This window comes from Dromaius novaehollandiae, chromosome 1 (assembly GCF_036370855.1).
Source record: "Dromaius novaehollandiae isolate bDroNov1 chromosome 1, bDroNov1.hap1, whole genome shotgun sequence".
In the NCBI taxonomy this organism is placed as follows: domain Eukaryota; kingdom Metazoa; phylum Chordata; class Aves; order Casuariiformes; family Dromaiidae; genus Dromaius; species Dromaius novaehollandiae.
The window spans coordinates 17,001,547-17,022,733 of NC_088098.1; the positions used below are offsets into that span (position 1 = coordinate 17,001,547).

General features: G+C 34.0%; 1 protein-coding gene across 1 annotated transcript in view; it reads right to left on the reverse strand.

The window, feature by feature from the left end:
* The window catches only part of BRD1 (bromodomain containing 1), a 59,636-nt gene that overhangs the window by 34,932 nt on the left and 3,517 nt on the right, over positions 1-21,187 (reverse strand). Inside the window, 4 exon segments of the mRNA XM_064506228.1 lie at positions 704-1,016; positions 1,862-1,990; positions 3,389-3,520; positions 10,028-10,184. Coding sequence (XP_064362298.1) covers positions 704-1,016; positions 1,862-1,990; positions 3,389-3,520; positions 10,028-10,184 — 731 coding nt within the window.

The following is a 21,187-nucleotide window of genomic DNA, read 5'->3' on the forward strand; positions in this document are numbered from 1 at the left end:
TTTAGTAGCTTCACTGTCACCAGTGAAGAACTGTTGAAAAAAACCACTACTACTGTGTAATATTGCTAGAATTCTTCTTCATCAGGATTTTATTTAATAAAACTAAGTAGCACAGCAAAGAATTTTTAGGTATGAAGGAAGACATCTTAATATGTAATTTGCTTCTTTTCAAAGAACAGGGTGAGATTATGGTTACAAAGCATGTTATTTCTCTTTCACTGGCACATATCTTGGCTTTCTGAGTTTTTAAGTCAAAAGATGACTTAATTCCCAGTATTACTAATTTGCTTCATTTTTTTTATTGAATAAAAAAGGTAGAACTACTATTAAACATTAACTTCCTGATTCAATAGGTAGTTTAAGAATGTGTGTATTTTTATGCATGCTGGCAATCATGTTCTATGACTTATGAGCATATACGATCATGTGAAAGAAAGCACTCAAAACTTAAAATCCATTTTCATATATATTTTTTAAATTAGGCTCTAAGCGTCTTAAAAATCAGAATCTATAAGACACTTTTCTAATGACAGAAGTAGTAGAAGAGAATCAATCAAATCATCCAAAAAAAGCTGACAGTAGGAAAAAGAAATATTTCTCATCAGAAAATTGAACAGATAACAATTTTAAACATGTGTATGGTATGTAGATATTGTATTTAATGAAAAACATAACTTAAAAAAAAATTCCAAAAACATCTTACCATCTTCCCACGAGAAAGGCTGGGGTGACTCAAGTTTAGGCCGTTCAGGTAAGTGCATTCCAGTTTCATTATTATAACCGATCCCTTCAGCATCTCGCCTAGCTTGCCTGAGAACAACACCTCCTTGATCTCTTAACCGCACTGCAGCTCTATAGAATATTGTATCTTTTGCATTATATTTCATACAGTTATTTACGATAAGATTGAAGTCTTCTTCAAACTCACTGAGGTTTTTATAGCCTTGAGCATCTAACCGTTTTCTCATGGTAGAGAAATCCATAGGATGTTTAATATGATCCAAATAATCCGGAACCTTTGAATAAATATTTAAAGCAAAAATGGGTAAAAATGTAATCAAATGATTTTATTACAGAAAAAGTAACACTAGCTATTAACCGATTTAGGTTTTTTTCCCCTCATACTTCGTAACACCTCAAATCAAGAGTTAGGAAATGTAGTTTAAAATTGCACATTTTGATCTTGCACATATTTACACACCAACAGGAGTTTACATATTACATGATTCTGCATCCTAGATAATAAACCTGAGCTCTAATAACAGATGCCCAAACTATTCATTTTTAGAATTCTGGAAGAATACATGTGCATGTGTGTGTACATGCATACATGCATGAACACATATATCACACATATATACATATGTACACACATACATATACGTGTGCACACAAACATGTATGTACACCCTAAGACAATCTGGTTTCCCACTTTAAAAGTGGAAATTTATCTTCAAATAAAAACACGGTATCCACATTTTAATTTTTACTAAGACACCCTTCAACTTGCTTTATGAAATAATCTTATGCCATAAGCAAACCAAAACAAATGACAACAAAAAAAAACTCCAAACAACCCTAAAACTCTTTAGCTTTTTTAGCTTTGTATAATGTGGTTTAGGTTAATATGTTCTCATGTTATTCCATGCAAGTGTTTCCCAAAGGAAATTATTTGGGTATATGAACATAAACAGATTTTCATAGCAGTAAGTCGTAACATAAATTACCAGAATAGAGATTAAAAAAAAGATAACACTATTCCCTATTCTGCAGTACAATGATTTGTTTCTTGTTATTAAATGCAGCTAAATCATATCCAAACATGAGGAAACACTTTGAAAACATTAAGTTTAAGACATACCTCTTTAAGGTTCACTGGCTGAGCAAATATACGAGCAGGATCCTTTTCCTGCAGCTGATCCAGAACTGACCGCAGAAGTACAGTGAATGGAGTAAGCTGAAGCTCCATAGCAACCTGCTCAATCTTGACCTAAACAAGTAATAATTACCCAGTTAAGCATTTTTCATTAAGATAGTGCTCTAAGTTGCTCTGCAGCAGGAGTAATGTACCTGATACAAATATTTTAAGTCAGTGAGTTCCTTAGTTGAAATACCAAAGAAAATGAATTTTCAGAAATAACACTTCTAGAGCTTATGCTACTTTCAATATTAGTTGGCATTTGTCTCACATACATTTTGTGCGTAGATATCACCTGATGTCTACATAATCACTCTCATCCCTTTGCTGTAAACTCAACTTCAACTCCAGCTTCACAATTTTTCAGAACTCAGATTCATATTTTATCTATAAGAATTGAATTTTTTTCTAGTTTTCAACTGGAATTCTTTTTAAATAAAAGACATTACACAAGAATAGCGTTGCATAACAGCCAACTGAGAAAATAAGAGCAAAAATTTAAAGGTAACCTGCTTAAATTGTAGTAGTAGTAGTACCATACTCGAAATGTAGCAAAATAATCCACAACACTGATGAATGTTAACCGGCCATGTAAAACCAAAAAAGGGTTGTTTTAAAAGACAAAATGTTCATCCTATGTAAATGCCAATAAAATCATTTAAAAATACCAAAATCTACAGCTCCTTCAAATATTTGAAATAACCCTTTAGAGTTGCCATTACTTTTGACTATTTTAAGACTTCTTTATAGCTTTATTTTCAGGACATTTAAAAAGATATCAACATTGAAACAGGCCTGTTATGACAATGATACACTAATGGTGTGTCTGTGAGCATGGTGTGCTTATGTGTATACTTATTTAATAAAAACACACAAAGTATACATACACTTACAGACACACAAACAGGTATCTTCCTAAAGACAGCAAATGATACATGAATGTATTCAAGAATTTCTAACTATATTATCTTGCCATGAATGGTACAGCTTACAAAAAATACAGCAATGGAATGCTGTTTGTATAAGAAAGGATGGCTAACAACTCAGTAGGCAAACTTGTTCCTTTCATAGTTTTCTTATAGCATGTTGTCTTTCTTCATTATCACTTCCTCACTTCCCTTCTCCCAGCTATTAATACTTCATAATGTTGCATGATTTAAATGCAGCTTATTTATTTGTCATTTAAAAAAAAAAAAAACTCAGTATAGGCACACGTGCTGGCAGAACCAAACAGATTTTATTTTTTTTAACAGTTCTTTAGAAATACATCATCCTTGCAAGTGTAACTGAAAGGCCTGTTATATAATTCGTTGTATTTTAAACTACATGCGCACACATGTTTCTTGATCCTAAATGAAGATTAGAAGACAAAAACTGTACTCTTCTTACTGCAAAACTTGTGTGCAAGAATACTTAAACTATCTTTTGTTTTAGGAAAGTTTCACCAAATTAAAAAGGTACTCTACTTACCTGTTCTCGTTTTAATTTTTCACGCTTACGTATAAGTTCAATTAGCAAGCGTGCTCTTTCAAGATCATGGCGCAGCCTTTGCCAGTACTTCAATTTTTCTTTTAAGGCTTGCATTTCTTCATCATCTTCTCTCTAAGAAAAGAGTCAAAACGTTTTAACAAAAATTAAAAATGCTAATCTCTTTTTATACAATGCCATTATACTATGTATTCATAGGAAAGGAGAAACTTGTTTTACAGTCACAGCATTCAGTCATAAGCTAAAAAAAACAAAAAACTCTGGTCAGCAAATCTTTTTAATTTCTAAATTCTCTAGTTGAAAGTAACATCTGTAAAACCAGATGCAATCCTATGATGACGACAACTTACATCAGAAAAACCCATACAGCAAATAGCAGTCTAGCAACACAACAAGCTGCAAAATAACATCCAATGTTTTCACATCGAAATCCAAACCAGCAGGAACATCATTAGCTTCTTCAGAAACGTCCCACTCCAACCTGGTAGAAGCAAGTTCTTGCTGTGCTCAACACAGTCCCACAGTCCCTCCCTCCCTCCCTCCCTCCCTCCCTCCCCCCCCCCGGCAGAATTAGGACATACCCGTAACAGAGTAACACTATGACTTCTGAGCACAGGAAATGAAATCAATTCTCCACCAAAGGGAGAAGAGGAGGAAAAATAAAAGTAGTAGTTTCTGAAAAAGTTAAGACACCATCCAGACTGTAAATACAGCCAGTTACAACCTCCAAACTGCAGCAAATAACTTCAAATGGTACACACAAACAGACAATATAGTAATACAACCTCTTAGCGAATGAGCAAAAGATTCTGCATTACACATTTTTTGGAAAAGGCACTGTTTAAACACTTCTAGTATTTAGCTTGATTTGTACACACAGTGAACAAACCCTTTTCTGGTTGTCATTTTTACTGTTTTTCACACAGCTTTACAGAAAGGAAGGGTATCCAAATACTCCATATAGTATTCAAAAGGGATGAGTTATTCACCAGAAACAAAGAGATTAAAAAGCAGAAGTCCTGAAACTAGTACTAAGAAACCTCCGCTTCAAAGAATTTTTGTATTTAAAGATAATATTTTAAAAAAGAACCTCAGAAGGATCCAAAGCTTTATCTATTTGCCAGGGACTAGCATAAAGCAATATAAACTTGATAAGCAACTTCTTTTTTTCTTTTAAATCGACATATCCAAATTTCATTTCAAGCTATAAATATTAGATGGCAGAGGAATAAAGAAAACTGCCTGGTAAGTAGGAGAACAATGAAAATGATCACACTACAGACTGTTACAAACAAGCAAAAAAACTTCCTAACTGAACTTAATTTAGAAATATTATAGATCCTCTAAAGGAAGCTTTTGCAATTTTTCAGGCAGAAGGTTCTAAAAATAAAGTTGCAAGAACTGGCAGTTTAAACATTCCTAATAGATTTGTGAGTGCTGACAGATCCACACAATATCTAATTGCTTTACATACTTTGGAACTGTAAATGCTAGTACCTATGGAAGCTATGAAATTTGTTTTCTTCAAACCCCTGACCGTACTACAGCTGAAAATCCTGATCTACCACCTAGTTCTCTATAAAATACAGCAATCTGGAAACAAGGATTTGTTCCTCTTTTCAAAAATACAAAAAAAAAAAAAAAAGACTGAAAAATTGGAGGTATAAAATTCTATTCCCTTTCCTAATTACTACTACTATTGACAATTTTTTCTTTCTCATTTCTTTTAAGTAGTTAGGTCTAGAGTTAGGCACTTATTACATAATTTAACTGATAAGGATGATATTTCAGAGTTAATTTTGATAGCAGAACAAGTATTAATATGGACGGATTCTATTCCTCAGAATTCTCAGGGACTCGCTGAACTAGAAAATCTACACTGCCACTAATACTTGTCCTCACACACCTCATCATCTCACAGTACAGATCCCATGTGTGGAAAAGGAACCTGTTAACTGATATAGCAATATTTTTTTTTCATAGTTTTACTATTTTTCAGGACCAAAGATAAGCTCTGGCTGTTGCTCAAAGTGGAGGTCTTGTGCTCTCTTTGCTTGCAGCCACTCAATATTGTCTGCTCTTTTGCCCTATGCAACTGCATAAGAACTGATCCTGATGAAAGCTCAGCCAACAAACACACACTCATTTTAAGGCAGAACAAGCAACTTAAATACAGCTAGGAAAATGTTACTTTCTTATACCAGGTTTTGACATAGTTTATTTGGGCCTAAGTATTTGGCTAAATCTGAAGATGCAGTTGTACTTTATTAATTATTTTTTAACATAACTTGAAATTAATTTTTTTGGAAGGATTATTCTTCTAGTTGGATCAGCTGTTTGATTTGGTACAGGTACCGCTACTGGACAAACACATGATTTTGTTCCATAAAGTAGCCACATTGGTTTAAATCTGCAGACATGTCCCAAAGTATCAACAGCATCCATTCCTTTGCTTTTTCATTGTGTGCACCCCCTGAATGCTACTTCTGCCTGTGGACTAACAAGAGCCTCCAAATTTACACTACTTCTGTGTAAAGTGGCACTGGCAGATATGCCAATACTAGCTGTGATTAATTCCCTTTACACTAACCTATTGCCTGACATACAATATGTGCCTTAATAAGATAAAAAGGTCCAGGCAAGCTGAAAAGAGCTATGATGCACTGGTTTCTAATATCTCTCTAATGAAAACTAGAATAAAATGAGTTCCTTTCAAAATTTTTAGTTCTATAAAGCTTTCTGACAAGCAAAGGTCCTTGATTTTATTAACCTCCGCAGAAGTTCTCCAAATTTCTTTCTTCCTGTAACAAATCCAGAAAGTTTCTCCCAGCTGACAAAACAAGAAAAAATTAAAGCTTTATGACATTGTCTGATATACTTTGTTCTTACTGAACATCAAACATTGCATTATCTAGAAAAGCTAACATTGCCAAATTTACCAATTCAGAGGGATGAGGGAAACAAGTCTACACACAGAATATACATCACTTGAGAACTTATCTTCAGCTCTAATTCCCAGCATGAAGAATATGTCACCACTCTAGCTATACTGGTAGGAGTACTGTCACCATGTACCAACAAATCATTCCTTGTGCTGGATGCAAATATGTGGGGACAGCCTCACTCTTTACAGGGTTTGTAACAACATAAGCCAAAGAAAACTAATTATATTGATCAATATCAAATTTTATCACTATAATTCTATTTTAAGACCCTCTGCTGAGACTTGTATGACAGTCAGCCAACACTATTTTATTACTGCAACTAATGCAATGTTCTTGCTGAAATCTTCAGTGCAGATATGACCTTAGTTACCAGCAGTTTCTACTTTGTTTTTCCAAACAGCAGTTTTTAAACAATCTCACTGCAGCAGGAATAGGCACTGCACTTGAATTGCACGCCTCATTTTCATCCAGACATTCTTTAAGTATAGGAAAAAAATAGTAATAATAACGAGGATGTAAGCTTGTTTAGGATATCTGCAATCTCTCCCCTGAATTTCAAATGGTGAAAGAGAAGTGACAGGATGAAGAAAAACATTAACCATTCTTTCAGAGTGTTCCTCCTCCTTCAGCATATCAAGTAGTATATAAGTCAAGATCTATTGGCTCTGTTTAGAACTATTACAAGTTTTTTTTATAACATTACCTTGAAAAGCATATCATAATTTAGCTCTAAAGCACATTCATTAAGCAGTCATTCTAAACCATGGAAAAGAGCTTCTCCCCCTGCGAAGTTCATTCTAATAAATCAAATGCTAGTAGAAGGTATTTTGATCCCTCTCAAATAGGTGTTTTGAAATCAATTTCAGAGTTTCGCTTAGAATACCTGGTTTTAGTATTTATTTTCAGTTAAAATGGAAAAAAAAAATATTATGAATTTGTATCTCAGTGTTTATGTTCCCTGGATTGAATGAAAACTTGTTTATGGTTCTTCGACACTTTGACTTCTCCCATAAAATAAGACAACAAGAATCTTCCCATCTAGACTGAAATTATCAAAGTAATTATGCTTGCTTTCCCCACCTGATTGGAGTAAGTAGTCTATACTGCACAATTTTGAGGAGTTCCTCATAACAGCTATGCCATAGCTGATCATTAAAATCTTCATTACGGTTTGGCTTATACTTGGAATAACAAAGATGACTAATGAATCAAATGCTTTGCAGTTACAACTATTTCAATAGGTATTCATAAGACCAATTGACGATACTATGGAAAGATGTACAATGTCATACAGAGGATACTTACTACTCACTGAAGAGCTCTACCAACGCATTTTTCATCAACCAGAACACTACTATTAAACTTTCCTTGAAACTTATGGGCTTTTTCTTTTTTTCAAAAGCTGGAAGTTCAGATCAATTCTGAACTTCTGAATTCTGTATTATAAGTTTTCAACAAAGTGAAACAAGTACCCCAGTTTTTAATCAAGAAGTATAAATATTTCATTTCAAATTAAGTAATACAATATTTTAATTATTTTATTACTTGAGAATAGGGTATTGTTCTCAAATTTAAAAAGAAAAGAAAGAAATCATGTTTGGACAGGAACACAAATAAATGAGGGCATTTTAAACAGCTCCAGACTAAGGCTTGTACTGGTATAATCAAACATCAATTATAATAATCATCTTACTTTGGCAGTTATTAATTTATTCTTTAGAAATACTGCACTTCTGATTCACTCAAACATGACATCTTAACAGCAGAAGTGCTTCCTAACCATCAACTAGTAAATATAATGTTTTCAGGACTGTAACTACAGTCTAGCTAGGTCTGTGCTTCCACACATGCCCTGGACTTTCTGTGCTTGATTTTAGTATTCTTAAGGACTCAAATTCATTCAAAATTATTATTTTTAATGTTTATTATCTGAATAAGTTAACTGCAACTATTACAATGTAACTGGCAGATACTGCTCTGAAGAACAGAAACTTCTGGTACTGAATTGTAGGGATAAGACCACGTTCTGTTTTAGAGTTTACGTGAGTAACCCACAACTTCTGATCCAAATAAGCAGCATGCCACCTATGTAATGTTCTACAGAAGTTTAGTCCTGTAACCATTGAAATTAACATAGAAATTCGTAATGACGTCTGATAAGCAGTTATCTAATATATATTAAATCATATGCTGAATTCAAAATTTTAAAATAGAATATTTAGGGAAGTTACTACCCCCAAAAAAGTAGCATAAAAATTGAGATATTGTAGAAGCAATGAAAGAAAGATAAGCAAGTGGCCAATTTATAATCAAAGTCAATTCCGCCTAAAAAGATAAAAATCAGTTACTGAAGTAATATTAATATAAATGAATTAGCAATTAGTTTTTTTCCCCATAAAAAGCTAAGAAAAGAAATACAGAAGAAAAAGGAAAGATCAAAGAGAATTAGGACGCAATGTTGACCATGGTGTTTTTACAACTGCATCAATTAATGATTTATCAGCAAACAACAACACAATTCAATTCAAACAGAAATAACAGTTAAGCTCTAGTTAAGCTCTCAAGGGGGAAAAAAATCTCAATTTAATACAAGTAAACAATACCCATATTCAAATTTTTCAAAGTTACAAAATGCATTTGTAAGTCCTCGAAGCTATTTTACATGAACAATTCCCCTGGAAGTCATAAACATCTGGAGAATGACAAAGAACACAACCAATTACATTCTCAATTAGATTTAAAAAGGGTAATGGGTAGGCAATAAGAGTATCTACATTATGCTGTTTCATTGCATTTCAAGGACTACATACACAGGTCTATCCACAGAATTCAAACAAGAGATTTTAATCATTTTCAGAGTCACTTAGAAACCTGAAATGAGACATTATGATCAATGTTAGGGATATCGGTAGGTCTTATTACAGAAACAGGAAGCAGAAAAGTACTGCTTTCTAAATCTGATATAAACTTGGAGTGACTGTTAGTCTTTCAGATTTTCAGCAATTCTGACTGCTAAATGAATAAAAGTTTAATTGACTTAGATATATTTTAGATAAGGTGAATTTTACCCATACAAAATAATCACTATATATTTATGCTCATCTATAATCCCACTTAACTATGTCAAAAGTGAAACTAAAAGTGGAATCAACAGGTCTTTGAACTTCAACTATGATTTGTTCTTTGTTCTCTTATTACCAAATAATGTGGGCAAAAAGGATCCAAACCTCAAACACCGTAAACAAAGTCTAACCTTTACTCTGTAAAACATTCCCATTTTTCTTAGTTCTATGTCACAAAGTCTAAATTTACTTTGCATCTTCTAATGAATTTACAGTAAATTTTTTTTTTTTTTTTTGCTAAGATTCATGGCACATTGAAGAATGAGTTTCAAAGCCATATTAATCAATAAAGAATAGTATTAGGAGAGTTTTGGTGACGGTATTTTTTGTGAAATATTGAAGCAAAACAAAAGATAACCCTGCACAATATTCTGTGTATCTCACAAGAAATTAGAAAGTTGTAAAAGTTATATAATGTCTAACTTTAAGTATAGAACACACTACTTAAAAATAAGGAAAAGTTTTCACTCAGTGCCATGTTTCCTAGTCAATATTTACTCATTAAAATAGAGACTTCTTGATTTCTTCTTGTAAGAAAAAAGCATGTCACATACCTGTTGTGTGTTTCTTTGCGACTGTAAACTGGACTGCAGCCTTCTCAACAGAGGAACACCATTCCTAGACAGCCTTTTAAGCAACCAGTAACTGTGCACTCGTTCAACAAACTGCTTCTTCCGCTGAATGGCCACCTGATTCATAATTTTATTTAATCTAAAATATGGAAAAACTGATATTGTATTTTTTGCAGTAAAGCATAGAATATATTTGTCTATGGAAGTTCAACATCAAAATATATAAATGTATAGAGCAACAGCAATGACCATCATATTACTAATGTCTTTCAACCACATTATTTTTAGTCCAATTACTTCCTAGTAGTAAATTACAATTAAAAACATCTTCTTGGCATTTTAGTTTCTACCAAATATTAGGACTGAGACTAAAGTTTCCTGTGAATTTTAAAATAATTCTATTTAAAATAAAATTGGAAATAAAACTCTAAATCCATACTGAAGTTTTCAGATTGCTGGTTGCATATTTAATACATGCAACATAATGCAGAATTAGTAGTCACTTATACACAATTAGTAGTTTCTTTTAAAGAGAAAGTATCCTCAAACTTTTTATGTCAAAAAGTATGAACGCACTCTATAAAGTTTACAACAAAAAGCTTGTGTTACTGAAGTACTAACATTAACCCTGCAGTAAGAAAAGGGGAGAAAAAGTTTGAAAAAGCAAACACTTTATAATTTTATCCTACACATATAAAGAAAATATCCACAAGAAAAGCCTGCAAGAGAGGATAATAAAATCAGTTAAGTGAAATATTAAGTGAAATATATTAAATAAATAGTTTTCTTCAAAACTTTTCTTTAAACATGCAAATATTATGTTCCAGGGCTCCAACCACCCGTATTATGTTTTTTTGTTTGTTTTGGTTTATTTTAGTTTGGGGGTTTTTTGGGGGGGGGGGGGAAGGTTGTTTGGAGATTTTTTTTTTCCCTCTCTAGCTGAGCTTGATGGAGCAGGAGGCTGGATCAGACAATCTCCAGAGGTCCCTTCCAGCTTCAACTATTCTGTGATTCTGTTTTTTGTTTGTTTGTTTTGGAGTGGGAAGGCAGTTGAAGAGAGGTAAGGATTTTCCTTAGCAGGAGGTAAAAATGGAATCACAGGATAATGTAGATGAACAGAAGTTTAGCTTTCTTTCCAGTATATTACTACTTACAGCAAAACTCTACACAACATAACATATTTATCAGATTCTCCAACAAAATTTAATACTAAAATAGGTAGCAGCAAATTCAGGAGACATATCTGATTTGTACAGCACTACGATGAACCATTAAAAAAAAAAAGGTCTGAACATACACATCAGTATTTTTCTTCTTTTTAATATTAGGAATAAAGCAGCTTCGCAGCTAAGAGATAGAAGAAAAACAGTCAAATACATAAACAAAATGTAAAGTTATAAGTAAACCTTAGATAAAATGATTTTTGAGAATACTTGAGAAACTCGTACAGTAGTTTTCAAAAAACATACAGGTGAATTTACTCTGAGTTCACAAAAAGCTCTCTATCCATAGTTATTTTTTCTAAGTAGCTACAGACCTTCCGTCACCACAGAATACAGGCAGCACAAGCACAGGTCTCCTTCAAAATACAGTGTAGAGTACCTTTCCCTTCTTCAACTACATTGCTTTTCAATGAGTAACAAATACTGTTAGGCAGTCTTGAAAAAATCTTAATCTTAGCTTAATTCAAAGGAAGCTCAAAGTCTGCCAACAGACTCAGAACTATTTCAAAAGTCTTTTACTGAAGGACAGAAGGGGTGCTCACATTTATGTGACCATATTAAACTTCATACACAACAACAGAATTACAATTAATTATAAGATGTAATCAATCACTTTCACATATGTCCCTTAGTAACAGCAAAACCCACTGAACTAAGCCAAAAAAGCAGAGCCAAATATATACCTATTTAGATAGACCAGAGAATCATAACTCAGCATGAAGAAAGGTGCCTTGGCTTCATGCCCATCAGATGTGGCAAGACTAAACAAACATCTTTAATTACAGCTTTAAGTACGTTTGCCTTTTCACAGAGGAATGATTCTATTCATAGATAATTGTGATAGTAAAATACTAGAATAAGCTTTGAAGAGATGTTAGCAGAAGATATTCTCCTACTTCAAAATACAAATAAACACAAGGTACTTCAGACTGCAGAAACTGACCTAGCACCTTATAAAAATGTACTATTCTCTCCCCTCCAAAAAAAACAAACACTGTTGTTCATATTTCAGTTAGACACCAGGCTTAAGTCGTGGCAATATATCATCAATCAAATCATGCCTTAATTTATCTAAATACAGTGAAGCTCAGAGACTCTTCACATGGTACATATCTACAAAGCATCTACACTATGGTCTTAATGTCCTGGGCAAGGGCATTACATCTACTACAAGAACCCACTACCTACAGCATAGTTCTTTTATCATCTTTGTGTTTGGTCACATACGCCCAGGCAGTCTCCTACTGCCTGCAACTATTCAAGTTTTGACAGATACAATATGGTCATTTGGGGGAAATAAGACAAGATTCATCTGCTGCTGTAGAACCCTGCGAGTAACACAGACCAGTTACTGACTTTAACATTCCCATCCTTCATCATCACCACCCAGTTATCACCTTACTGGGAAAGAAAGTCTCTTTCACAAAGACACATGTGGCTGCAATGAATTTTAACACATTCATGAAATTAAATACATATGTGTCAGTCCTGGACAAGGATCTTCCTGCTCCTACCTGAGCTAGAACTAAAGATGAGATTTTAAAACTCTTAGAGGTCTCAAAGAAGGTTGCTGAACACTCCGTATTTTTTAATAGAAAGGCAATTTAATTTAAAGGAATTTCTTGAAGAAAATATATACATTTTAGGTAGGTAAGGGAGAGCTGCCTGAAGACTTTAGTTTGTAATCCAGGGTCTGACTTGCATGAGACAGGGCTAACTGCCGCACCACGCTGACAAATCCCCCAAACAGAAGCAAAGTTTACAAAAGGACTTAGATCGGCTCCCTGAATAAACGGAACACACAAGCAAAGGCTTTCTTTTTTTTCTTCAAGATAACTGTCTTGAAGGAAAAGCTTTTCTAGAGCTTTTGCCCAGTGCAAGAACATCACAGAAAGAATAATATTCTGTAGAGTTTTATTTTCTAAAGACAAGTGTCAACTGCAAGTCAAGCTTAGTAAGTACTGAGAGGAAAAAATTGACAGATTTAAAACATGCACAAAATATTGTATTACTCTAAGCTGTAGTACTTTCTCTTCAAAAATAATAGACAAATCTCACTGCATAAGTATTTCTGATCTCTCTGTTGAGACTGTCAAAAGCAAAACTACTGTGCAAGACAGCCCAAAGAAGGTAGTTTAGGAATGCACATTTGGAAAGTACGACCAGAGTTACTGTCTCCCCTATCATATAATTAACTTTAGATAGGTCAAAAATAAAAAGCCATAACTATAGTTACCACAGAAAGCAAGCAGAAGAGATCGGAAGTACTACTGCTGTTCTAGTTTCTTAAAGAACAGAGAATTTGTTAGACAAATTCCTAAGTGATCTTCTGAAAAGAACTCCATCAAGTGCTAAAGATTTCTCTCTCAAAACATCAAAATGATTAACCCAACTAAGCTCCACACAGAGGAAAACTGTTCTTACACTGTGCACAGACTGAGCAACTGTAGCCTGTGTCAGTGTGTTGAGGCCTGAACAGCAAGCGTGGCCCAAAACGTGTTGTTCCCCCCGCCACACAATTTATCAGTTATTAAAAAGAAAAAAAAAAATTAAAAAAGAGACAAGATCTGTAAATAAGATTAATACATTTCTCTGAAGTGGTATCTCTGTAACAATACAAATTAAAACAAATTTAGCAGTCAAAAAACCCTTGTACAATTTAGGTATTTCAAAAATTCTTTAAAAGGTAACTGTGTTCCCATGGATTTCAGTAGCTCTTTTTACATAACAGATCCTGTAATGGAGGCACGAGGTTTCAGGTTGATAAAAGCCAACAGTACTGATGCATGAACTATCATTCCAGGCCAGCCATTTTCTCAAGCTGACCACTGCTGCCTTTTGATTTCTTGGCATGCCGACCAGGCATACTCCCTGTTGATCTTCTGTTTTTTGGGCTACGTTCCAAGACTACATAGATGTCAAAACATTTTTGAAAACTATTGTATTTGTGCAACAGCAACTGAGAAAGCCAGTACTGCCTCCCTTCCACAGCTCCACTTATATCCTACTCTAAAACACTGTGACATGCACTACAAACATGATACTGAGGTATCTCACAAACCCCCTGCTTATCTTTCATAGGGGTAAAGCTCCCTTTTTGACTCAAGTTTTCAAAGCATTTGCAGTTCTGATCCTCAACTCTTAGTTAGGATGAGAGTAAATTACAGCATTAAAAATATCCTGCATTTACAAAAGCAACAGAAGGATGAGGGAAGGAAACTGCTCTGTTTTGAATGAGTAAGACAGGCTCCAATCATGTATATTAAATTTCATTTTAAATTAAAATATCTTTGGTGAGAATTTGTCATTTATCAGCTGTTCTGCACTAACCCTCTTCTCACACTGAGGTACTTGATGGATAATCCACCATACATGAAGGGTGGTGCTCTTAATGAAGTGGTCAAAGCAATCAGAGAAAGAATATAAACACAAACACATAGTCCTATGTTTCTTTTTTTTTCTTAAAAAAAAAAGCATAAAATATTTTCCCCAATATAAGAGATTTGCTCTTGTCATATTTGCAATTTCACAGCCTCCCTCTTCCTACTCGTAACTGCTTCCTCTCCCAGTTTCAGTTACACATCACTGTGGCAACGACTGCAATTAGTTACAAGAAAAAGTGAAAACAGTATTTCTGGTGCCCAATTATGCAGCAGTTTAACATAAGGAAAGCCAGCAAAGAGATAACCAGCCACTTTTCTACTAATCATCACTAACCAGCCCAAAGACTGTACATTAGTGGGCATTAAAGAAACAGTTATGTACAGTATCTGCTTTCTTACCCCACAGATATCATCTGTATTATAATGCATGTGTCTATAGTGTCTCTCCATTCTTAAGTCTTCAAAAGATAAGTTCTTCAAAATATAAACCAGAGAGAAAATTTCCATCCTACAGCAAGTATGTGATTCTTTCACTATTACTACAGTAACTCAGGAAGTAGGAACTTAACGCAATATTAAATACTCACTAGAATCAACCAGCTTTTAAACATGAACTAAACCTAGTATTTCAATTACAATACTTCTACACTACTTATACTAAAATAAATACCAATTTCTCTTGATTTATGGTAACATCCACAAACAATTAAATGAGGTTCCACTGCACTGGGCAAATAAACCCGCCCTATTTTCCAACACAAAGATTATAACTATGTTTTTTAAAACTGTCAGAACAAAACATAAAACATCTAAATTGAATAACTTTTAACTGAGTAAACTGACTTTCAAGAACATTTGAAATTCCAAGCCCTGTTCTGCTAAATTCCATGGAATATACTGACACTCGTAGGAAACAGGAAGACACACAAAAAATTACCACACACAATTAGAGTACTACACTCTACCACAGACACTAATTGGAAGAGAATTAGCAGAAAACCAGAATTAAAAGAAGGCTATGAAAGTTTCTATTTGGGGAATTGGAATGAATTCTGGGGCCTTGCCAATTACACCTCCTAACCCTGTATCCAAAACTTTCAGCTTCCAGAGATGAGAAAGACTGCTTGGACTGATAAAATTCAATTCTTCTCATATAAAACCTTTGGCAGTGGCTGCCTATCCAAAAATATTTGTAAACCCTTGCTTTTCGATATACTTTTTTTAGCTGTGGAGAGTTTTGTTATTTCAACTCCCTCCCCCAATAAGAAATCCAATTTCTCCACTTAAAAAAACCCGCTTTTGATTAGCTTTAAAGAAAATGTAATCACATAAATAACTATGTAAAATCAGGGCCCATTTGAATTTTGCATTTCCTTTTGAATAGGGATAAGGTTTCTTTCATAACTAGCTGAAGTCAGTGGACAGACTTCCACCTACTTCAACAGGATACAGATCAAATCCTGAAGACACGGGCAATTTCATTTAAACTTCTGAGCAACACAAGTCTATAGAATTTCCAGATGACTAATATATATGTCTTCCTAATTATGACTGTTTCTTCTAACAGATTTTACTAGTGACACAAAAGTCGTACCTCTTTTAGAGTCCACAGGTTTCTTATAATAATCTGACTATCCAAACAACTACTCTTTCACCCAAACTCAACAATGTTATACAGTAATTGTTCTGCAGAACTGCTATTTCCCTGTCCACCTTAACAAGGCAGTTGCATCTTCTAATTATTAGGTGAGGCTATAAGGCATAATATGCATCATGTTCTTTTATAATTCTAATAAATATTTCCAGATCATCTTGTGAAAGTATACATACTTACAAATTCAAGGATAAATAGCTAACAGACATTACTCTGGATTTACTTAGCTTTCCATGTTGTTGCAATGCTGTCTCTGGTAGTATACTCCAGTGATTATGCTGACTTTTAAGCAGTATTTCTTATTATTTCCCCCTACTTAAGAACTTTCTGAAAGTATTCTTTAAAAATAAATAAATAAATGCCCGAATCAGCTGAAAAAGAAGCATTGTCTGTGCATGAAGTCTAATAATGTTTCAAAGGAATGTTTGTAAATGCTTGTTTCTAAGTGCTCCTTTCAGCTTATTTGGTGTTTCATCACTTTCTGTATGTTTTCTTTTCTGGTTCATACTTCACTTTAGAGGCAATCAAGATTCTTTTGTCCAGATACCAAGATGACAATTATTTGGTAAGTTCAGGATAGCTGTGTTGGAGAAATTATGAAATAAAAGGAAATATTGGTTGTACACGGCACACAGTAACAGAAATCTGGTTTCTACTACTAAGAACAATGTGCTCCTAGCAAAGGTCAACACAGAAAATCCAGGTAACCTGAAGCACGTGAAAACACTGACTGGAAAAAAACATATATATTTTCAGCTGTCCAAGAAATTAACATTTAAGAGTCTGAGAAGTTTTTCTTCTCAGTTATCTGCCTACTACTCACCTACTTTTGTAAGGATCATTTATCCTTTTACCAACAGTATGGAGTAATACAGCTGATGCACACAACTTGATGGACAAGTGTAACGTCTTGTTCCTGTTTGTTATGAATGTGTGTATGTGGGGGGTTGCTTATTTTTGCTCCTATAACTATTGCATTTCAGATGCTTTCTTAATTTCAGAGACTATATATATGCCATGTAGAAACAAAAATTAATGATGAAAGCAAAGATTTATATACTGTAAGATATCTGCTTCCACTTAAGAAGATCAATACTTGCACGAAAGGCATGGTAACACAGCAGATTACACTGAGATACAGTATATAGCTCCAAAATATACTGAAGCTTTTGAATATTTTATATGACATTCAGTTTTTCCCCCTGAGTATATGCCCACACAACATCCTAGTTACATAAGATTTTTAAATGATATGAATATTGATACTGGCTTCATTTTTCATAAGGCAATCACATTTTAGATGCCTCTTTTGGCACACAAGATGAAAAGACTATAGCAAAACAACATTATTTGTGTTACAAAATCAAATACTCAAAAATTCCCAGCTAACACTATGATTCTGCTTCTTTATGCATCCACCCTATTCACTATATAAGGCAGCTGTTATTAAAGGAGAAGGAAGGGGGGGGGGGGAATCCACAAGAAATGGAACAGAGAACCAGTACAGAATCATAACTCACACAGACAAGGAATAAAACTTAGACCGTAAAGTCAGCTATAAAATTTATATTTTCCTAACTTTTAAGTTTTGCACCTGCAGCCTAAATAAAATACTTTCAGTATTTCTATTGGGCAGAAAAGAATCATTTATCTATTGGGCACAACTGTACCATCACACATCAGCAGCAGAGTATGAACCTTGGCACCACAGACATAACTTACCACTGTTTACAGATAAATAAATCGGCTGGTGGCAGCAGGAGGCCAGCATTCTGAGCACCGTTTACCAAAGGGCCCCAGTACTGTCTGGAGTCTGTTTGCCCCCAACACACACACAGTGCAACTCCTCCAACACTCAGTAGCTCTTCCCAGAAGAATGTGACTACTTGAGACTAAGCTCAGTTCTGCCTCATGCATGCTTAGTGTTTTTTTTATTATTATTATTAATTGTAAAGAAAGGCATAAAAAACCTCCAGCATTAAAAAAAAAAAAGAGGAGGGCAGGGAAATCAAGCAAGAGGGCATTCACCTCCTATAATCACCATTTTAACACTTCTAAAATTTGACTGTACACTCTTGTGCCACTAGTTCACAAACGATAGCCTGTGAGGCCATATAATTAGATTACAAATGATCTATAGAGTGACACTATCTACATAACTTGTAAATGAAAATGTTAAGAGTATGACATCTGTGTAAGAAATCCCGATAACTGGAAAGAGTACAGTTCTCAAAATCATTCAAGGCAGTAGCTCAGAAACCTGACCTACAGATAAGATGATAAAGAAATTCAAGAGCTACAAAAAATGTGTAGAAATGATGAAGTATGCTAGTTTACACCTTTTAACATATCTTGACTATTAAGACAGGTGTTTTGGAGAACAGTATTATTGCAAATGGTATCAATAAGATGCTCACAATCTTTCACATATATTCACCATCCAGATAAGGAAACGGAGTATCACTATCATCTTAACATTGCTATACTTCTACAGCTATCTTCTCTAAAGGACCAACTATATACCAAGTAGACCTATTACTAGTCTGGCTATTAGTAATTAAGAAATTAAATCAAACCAAACAACTCCATAAAGATGCCCCAGTTTTCTGAGATGTGGAGAACACACTTATTTCAAATTCCTTAGGGCAAAGAAAGAGGAGAGGGAAAACAAACAAACAAAAAAACAGGATTTAAACCTGGAGCCTATATGTTTCTCCTCCAATAATTTAAATGGCTTAATTGTTTTTCCTCAAGATCTCTGCCTGGAAAGGCAAATCAGGTCTCAGCTCCAAGCAAAAAAAAGATGTTTTAACAAAACAGATTAGCAAAAAGGGATCATTTAAATGAAGACGGCTGTGAACTGATCTACATCATTCATTACTAGTATATGGATGCCTATTTAAAAAAAACGCATACTGTAGTTTTTCTAAAGAAAAAAGAGAACTAAAGAAAATTTGACAACTGAAATTTGGGTCTGCAGCAAGACCACATCTCTTCTCAATATGACCATTTCTGCTTTGTTTTTTACTCAGGTAATAGTTTTCCAGGACTAAGTGCATTCATATTACAAAGAGTACTTAAGCAAGAGTCTCACTGCGCCAAAGACAAAGAATTTATAATAAAGCTTACCTTCAAAATATTTTTAAACTGGGCTTACTTTAAAACTTCTGATATACAATATAAAATCAGGAAGTTTTATTTTGTCAGTTAATATAAGGATCCATGTTAGTTTTCAGTAACATGAAAGTGAGCATATCTGCAAGAAAGCTGAATATCTCTGCAGTCTTGGAAAGAAAGTAGTTTTGATACAAAAAAAGAAAGGCCTTAATATATGTGTTCCTGACATCTAATGACACTGCTAGAAATCATTTATTCTAATCATAGTATGTATCCTTTTAGTATTAAGTATCATGAAGGTTATCTATGAGAAGAATTGCCAGAATCAGAACTAAGAATGTGCATTCTAATTCTCAACTATCATTTAGCTCATGTTCTTTCTTACTTTGTCTTTCACAAAAAAAACTCAAACCAGATTGTTCTAATTCAGTCAAGATCAAATTGTTTTATATGAACTTCCCCTCTACCATGAACAAGAGTACCTGTTTAAAAAACAATTTGTTACCTCCTGTCACCTTAAGCTTTTCTTTAGTACATCACTAGACAGAAAAAAAATACAATTTCACCATGCAAATCATGACAGAGAACAGTGCAATTAATCTGACATTTGTAAACATCACACAGGAGCTAAAGTCTGTTTGTCAAAGTCAGCCAGCAATTAGTACATACATTAACAAAAAAGGATTGCAGTTTCAAAATATTTATTTACTCAGATTAATTTGACTAGCTTTAACTATCCACTACATGAGACTTGGAGTCAGTTCAAATAAGCATGGTTTATTTATTTTACTGTAAAAGCACTCGGTGCCCCAGCATTCAGAATCCTGTAATAGTATATACGATGAAACTGCACACAGAAACTGTGTATGTTTTTAGAAACTCAAAAGTACCGGTCTGTCAAATTCAAGGGGTAAACAAACACATGGATGTTCTAAATGCTGAAAATAAATCAATATGGCATGATAAAAACAAACCTGTATTTAGTTCCTATGCATTTCTGTCTTTCTGGTTTTTGCATTTTGATTGATGCAAAATTTTGCATTTTTGAGCACAATGTATTAAGTCTCAAACATTTAGCGAAGCCAAAACTTTATCTTTCCACCCCAGGATAAATTTGTAAGCAAAGACAAGATTAAGATTAAAGCTCTTTTATCACATGCACTAATTCATTTTTGTTCAAATAGAAACATTCTATTTAAGACATAGGACAGCTATTTGCATCATTACAGCATCACTGTATGGAAGGCCACATATTTTGGGGGTTCCATGAGTAGGAATGCATTAGCCAACTAACTTATCACGACTTAAAAAAAAAAAAAGAAGTCTGCAAAGTACCAACTTCTCCTAAGCCTTGATAAACACCACTGCACTTGCAAAAGGAAAATGCAGATTTAAGAAGAGCCTCCTGAGAAGTTACTCTGCACTGCAAGAGAAATACTTCTTGGCGTTTTTTCTGTATTACTTGTACAGATTTTAGAGCACAGGTTTATATTTAAGTTAGGTAAGACAAAACAAGATTATAATCTTACCACATATAGATGTGATTTTCTTTTTAGATCCCTTACAATTGGGAACAGAAGTTCAGATTCCCATTTATGAATACAGTTAATGCCCACCTTACCTGTATTTTGAAATGAAGGAGAGCGAGAGCGAGAGCGAGCGAAAGAGAAAGAGAGAGAGAGAAAGAGAGAGAGAAGAGAGAGAGAAGAGAGAGAGAGAGAAAGAGAGAGAGAAAGAGAGAGAGAGAGAGAAAGAGAAAGAGAGA